Below are 5,951 nucleotides of genomic sequence, written 5' to 3' on the forward strand. Positions count from 1 at the left end.
GACAGAGGCCCGGGCGGCGGCGGTGACCCGACTCCTGTTCCCGGCGAGACGAGCCGCGGAGAGCGCAGAGCTGGGCCCGGAGCCGCGCGGGGTGACCTAGGACCCCCCCCCGCCCCCCGCCTCTGTGAGGAGGGCGCTGGGCCCAGGGGCCCGGGGACAGGTTGGTTACACTGTGTCCCCAACAGGAGGGTCACGCGGCCCCTGTGCGTGGAGTCCCCGCCACAGGCCGGCGCGGGGGGGGCTGCCCTGGAGGGGGGCTGCCCTGGGAGGGGGGCTGTCCCTGTCCCTGTCCCCTGCTGCTCACAGCTTCCCGCTCGGGGTGCCGGGTGCGCCTCTGCTCCCGCAGGAAACTGTGCGACCCCGCCCCCCGCCCCGGCGCCCCCTTTGTAAGGAGCCCCCGCCCCGGGCTTTCCCGCGCCCCTGCCCGCACCCCGCCCCGAGGCGCCCCCGCCCCCCCGCCCGCCTCCTCCGCGAAGCGGGGCTGGAGTGAAACGCGGGAAAGCCACCCGCTCCCGGAGGTCACGGTGCCCAGCGCTCGGCGTCGGCTCGCGGTGGTGCTGCCGCCCGCGCCTCAGGGCTGCGCCGCTCCCCGGGCCCCTCGCCGGTTCCGGCTGCGCCGGCGGCCAGTGTCCGCGCGTCCGGGACAGTCAGCGGCTGGGGACAGGCTGGCCGTGTCTCCGGTGCCTCCTGTTTGCCCGGATCCCGGGCCGATGCCCGCGGGGAGCGCGCTGCCCCCCCGCCCCCCCGCCGCCTCCCGGGCAGGGACTGGAGGGACCGGCACCGACGCTGGTGGCCGAGGACGGGGACCCGGGCGGCGCGCGGGGAAGGAAGCGGGAAGGGAGGGGAGCGGGCAGCCCCGGGCGCAGGGTGGCGGAGCGATCCGGGCGGCACGTGCCCGCGCTCCATCCCGGGCGCCGCCCCCTCCCCCCGCGCCTGCGCCCTGCGCTCCCGGAAGCGCCACGTCCGTGCGGCGCAGCCTCCGGTGTCGGTGTCGCCTCCGCGGACGGACCGCCATGGGCCGCGCAGCCCCGCGCCCCGCCTCCGCGCCGCCCCTGCTGCTGCTGCTGCTGCTGCTGCTGCTGCGGGCCGAGCGCGCGCGGGGCACCGAGCTCACCTTCGAGCTGCCGGACAGCGCCAAGCAGTGTTTCCACCAGGACGTGGAGCAGGGCGCGCGCTTCTCCCTGGACTTCCAGGTGCGCCGCCCTCCGGTGCCGCCGGGCGGGGGTAGGGGTGGGGGCGGCCCGCACCCGGGGAGCTGGCGGAGCGCCCCCTCCGGCCGGCGGGGGCGCGCGCTGTCCGAGCCGCCGGGCGCTCCGTGCCATCCCGCGCGCCCCGCCTCCGTGTGAGGTCGCCGTCAGGGGGAGCGCAGGGGGGAGACGGGGCGACAGGGCCTCCGCGGCTACGAGCAGCCCCCTGCGCCCGCCCCTGCCGGCTCTTGAGAGACTCAGGGCTCCCGGCAGGTCCTTCCCCTAGGGGCGCGGGCAGGTCTGGGCGGGGGGAAGGGTGGGGGGGGGGACTGGAACGTCCCCCAGAAAACCCTCGGCGCCTGGACACCTGCCGGCTGCGCTCGGAGAGGCGGGCGGCCCGGCCCCGGGCTGGAGGCTCACGTGGTGTCCGAGCCCCTGACCGGCCACAGCCCTGCGGGCGATGCTCGCCTTGCGGCTGGGCCCGCGGGCAGCCGGACACAGGCACCCACAGGGGTCACTCTGCGGAGAGGCGGAGGGGTCGGGGCGGCTGTGGGTCCGGAGCCCCGCGGTTCCGGGGTTCCGGGGCTGTAAACACCGCCCCCCCCCCCGCCCCCGCAGCAGGAGGTCAGCGGCACGAGGTCCTGCATCGGGAAGGGGACCCTCCCGGCTGGAAGCGGGAGGCCTGACGCGTCCTCTGAGGGGCCGTGGGCGGAGCAATGACCGCCTGGGGGCCTTCACGGGGTTCACAAGGCGTTTGAAGGGAAGGACCCCAGGACCCACCTCTCCCCTCCCCGATCCTGCGGGTGCGCGATCCCACCGGCTGGACCTGCTCAGCGGTGACTGGGAGGGACCAGCTCATCCCGCACGTGAAACCCCCGGACCCGGCAGACGGGCCAGGGCTGGGCCTGTGCCCCGGGCAGTGCCCTCGGCGGCCCCCCTGCCCCTCGGCCGGCCCTCCGGGGAGTGGCGTGCCGGCCGCAGCACCTGCTCCCGAGGGTGAAGGGAGGAAAGGACAGTCAGTCGGTCGGCGCCGGGCTGGCCCCGGGAGGGTGGCGGCCGGTGACCGCAGGCCGGGTCTGTTGCAGGTCATCAGCGGCGGCCACTACGACGTGGACTGCTACGTGCAGGACCCGCTGGGCAGCACCGTCTACCGGGAGACCAAGAAGCAGTACGACAGCTTCACCCACCGGGCGGCGCACACGGGCGGTCTACCAGTTCTGCTTCAGCAACGAGTTCTCCACCTTCTCCCACAAGGTCGTCTACTTCGACTTCCAGGTGGGCGACGAGCCCCCCATTCTCCCGGAAAATGGGGAGCAAGGTCACGGCTCTCACCCAGGTGAGTGCGGTCCTGTGCCCCCCTCCCCCGCCCCCCCCCCCCCCCCCCCCCCCCCCCCCCCCCCCCGCCTGTCCCCACCTGGTCGCCATCTGCAGCCGGCCGGTGTGGGCTCTGCCCCCCTTTCCCGTCGGCCCAGGGGCACTGTGTCCTCCCGACCTTGCTCTCCGCTCTCCAGCCGCACCCCTGCCGAGGGGTACCCCCGCCCTCCCCAGGCCTCCCAGCACCCCTTCCCACGTGCCTGGCGGGCGCCCCTCTGCTCACACGCGGTCTGCCTCGTAAGGACCCAAGTCCCGCTCTGGGTGGTGCGTTAGTTGGGGTGACACACGTGGCTCTCACACGTGAACCCCAAACCTCAGCGGCTCCACACGATAGGAGTTTGTCTCCGCAGCAGTCGGAGGGGTGAGGGTGGGGAGCCCAGCTCCATGGAATGGCCCGGAGTCCGGGCCCAGAGTCCCACACATCTGCCCGCACCCTCGGTTGGGCAAGCCCGCGGCCCGTCTGGGGCACGGAGGGCCGGCAGGTGCAGCCCGGTGGGTGGTCACCTGGCAGCAGCCCCACCCTCACTGGCGAGGGGGCCGGTGCCCATTGGAGAGAGATGGTCGTGTCAGCCGTGCCCCCAGGAGAACCGTGGTCCGACCCAGCCCTCCCGCAGGCTCCCCTCCCGCAGGGCTGTGTGACCGGCCCCAGCACTGGGCCTGGCTCGGATGGGTGGTCAGGGACTGAGTGGTGAGCCCGGGGGGCCGGCGAGACAGGCCTGACCCTCTGTGGCTGCACCTGCTCCAGGGCCAGGGCACCTGCGTCTCCTCGAGGCCGGAGCCCCGCTGCCCTCAGGTGGCCGTGCGCCCGGCCCCGGTGGCTTCAGCTGGGGGCTCCCAGGCCGGTCTCCCCCCTCCCCTGGCGGTGGGAGGCTAGCGGTGCTGGTCCAGCGCGCTCACCCTCCATAGTGGCTGCTGAGTGTACGTTAAGTAGGCCCCTCGCCTGCTCTCCGGCCGCCTGTGCGGTGCCCAGTCCCAGGCAGAGGCCCCGTGGGCAGAGGCCGCGGTGTGCCCTGCAGGAGCCCTTGCACAACCTCTGCTCGAGGCTCCCGCGGGCGCTGATGCAACGGCGTCGGTTGGGAAGGTGTTGTAACCCTCCGAGCGCGGGCGGAAGGACGCCCCTAACGTGAGTTTGGGCCGGAGAGACCCCGCGTGCCCTGATGGGTGTGACCCGACTCTCCCGGGTCCTTCTCAGGTCCCAGCCCCGCCTGCAGGGCCCGGGCCGACGGACGCCTGCACCTGCCTCCTCGCCGACCCTCCCTGGCCCGGTCATGGCAGCGCCTGACGGGGCCCTGGCGAGGCTCTGGACACGCGTGTCCCTGTCACGGTCCCGCGGGTTTAGTTGTGTCCGCTTCCCGCGCGGGGACAGGGACGTGCCTTTGTGAGCCTGGACGGAATAGCTTAGAGACCAGGCTCAGGGTCTTGTGTTCCAGTCCCGCCCCTGCCACCTGCTCACGGTGCCTCTGGCAAGTCCCTTCCCCCCCCAGGGCTCCGTCCCGCCGTGCGGAGGGTCAGGGACGCGGGACGTTCAGCTGGTCACGGGCGTTGACGCTCGCCGTGTGCCGGGCTCCGGGCTGGCCACGTGACCCTCTCCTCTCCCCCCAGATGGAGTCCGCCTGCGTGACCATCCACGAGGCCTTGCGGACGGTCATCGACTCCCAGACACACTACCGGCTCCGGGAGGCCCAGGACCGGGCCCGGGCCGAGGACCTGCACAGCCGGGTCTCGTACTGGTCTCTGGGCGAGACCATCGCCCTGTGCGTGGTGGGCGTCAGCCAGGTGCTGCTGCTCAAGAGCTTCTTCACCGAGAAGCGGCCCGTCAGGGCGGCCCCCTCCTAGCTGGGGCGTCCCGGCCGGTCCCTCACTCCCCAGGGGCTCCTGGGTACACAGGCCCTTCTGCTCAGTGTGGGCAGCAAGGCTTCACCCTTGTCCCCGGCTGCTGAGTGTGGAGCTCAGGACTGACGGCGTCCCCCTGCACTGAGGAGGCTGGACGAGCAGCCTGCAGTCAGAGGGGCCGCAGGGCGGGTCCTGTCGTGTGGAGACTGGGTGCCGGGTCGCTGTGCGTCCGCTAGGAGGGGGGGCGCCGGCTAATAAAGATGCAGCGTGAGCGCCACGGGGACGTGTCCTTCTGTCGCACAGCCTGGGGGGCGGGGCTGTGTGCGCACAGGACCAGTCTCCGAGCAGTGGCCCTGGAGGCGGGCGGGGCGCTGGGCATGGGCATGGGGGGCACATCGCTGCCTTCCTATCGGATCTGACCCTCTGCTTCATCTGGCCCAGCGGTCGCCAACCTTTCGGACCTCACGGACCACCGGTTGGCGACCGCTGATCTAATCTGTCGATTCCCTCTGTATGTTTTTTTATTTTTATTGATCTCAGAGAGGAAGGGAGAGGGAGAGAGAAACATCCATGATGAGAGAATCACTGATCGGCTGCCTCCTGCACGCCCTCCCTCCCCGCAACCCGGCAGGGGGCGGGGCCGGGCAGGCAGCGCTTGGACATCCCGGGGCATCAAACAAAGCTCACGTCTGCACTGAGGGAAGGAGAAGTGGGCTGATGGCCACAGCGAGCACAGGCCAGTCACCGTACTTCTCTCTGGACCACCTTGAGCTTGAGGAGGAAACGGACAGAGACGGACAGGCCCGTCCGCCCAGCACAGTCAGGCGCGGAGCTGCAGAGGCTGGGCGGGGCAGGGAGGCCCGCGCTGCGCCTGTGCCCACCGGGGCGCGAGCTCCGGCTCGGGGCTCCTGGGCACACAGAGGCCCTTCTGCCTGAAGCAAGGCGACCTCTTAGGAGCTGCCGGGTACAGGCCCTGGCACATGGACACGCGTGCAGAGCACCGCCCACCCTCACACACTGGGAGGGAGGGAGGGGGAGCACGAGGTTCGGGGAGTCTCAGAAGACCCTCAGGAATGACGACTGATTTGACGCTTTTTGAGGGATGATCCCCCCGCCCCCCGGTTATAAACATCCGCACACGGGCCAGCCGCCCAGGCCCCGGCCTCACTTTACCCCACGGAACCATCCGACCTGCACAGCCCCAGCCGAGGCCGGGCCGGTGCTGGGCCAGCCTTGCCCGGTCCCCCCAGAGGCGGCGGGTGAACTGTCAGGGCCTCAGGGTGTCACAGCCCCGACAGGCAGCAGGGAGGGTCTGGGGGTGCGGGGGCGCCTGTTTACCGGGTGGGGAACCAGGTCCCGTGCCCAGCCCGACTGCTGTCCGCACGTCTGGGACGACAGCTGGCTGATCTAGTTCATCCCCTCCCCACGCCCGTGCCTGGCCTCCCTGCAGCCGCCTCCCTGTACCCCGTCCCCCCGCCCCCCCACCTCCCCTCCTGCTGACGGGGCGAGGAATAGCTCCCTGTAATGGCAGGTCGATCCCACGGCCGAGGAGCAGGG

At 72.3% G+C, this 5,951-nt stretch overlaps 1 protein-coding gene across 1 annotated transcript; it reads left to right on the top strand.

The window, feature by feature from the left end:
• The first annotated feature begins 961 nt into the window (after positions 1-961).
• On the top strand, positions 962-4,599 carry TMED3 (transmembrane p24 trafficking protein 3). The gene is given in 5 exon segments (XM_070400482.1): positions 962-1,193; positions 2,273-2,392; positions 2,394-2,495; positions 2,497-2,523; positions 4,164-4,599. Coding segments are annotated over 5 exon segments (663 nt in total). The 5' UTR covers positions 962-1,013; the 3' UTR covers positions 4,398-4,599.
• Positions 4,600-5,951: the final 1,352 nt, after the last annotated feature.

This window comes from Myotis yumanensis, unplaced genomic scaffold (genome assembly GCF_028538775.1).
Source record: "Myotis yumanensis isolate MYYU_CA2020_CCGP unplaced genomic scaffold, mMyoYum1.0.hap1 SCAF_20, whole genome shotgun sequence".
NCBI lineage: Eukaryota > Metazoa > Chordata > Mammalia > Chiroptera > Vespertilionidae > Myotis > Myotis yumanensis.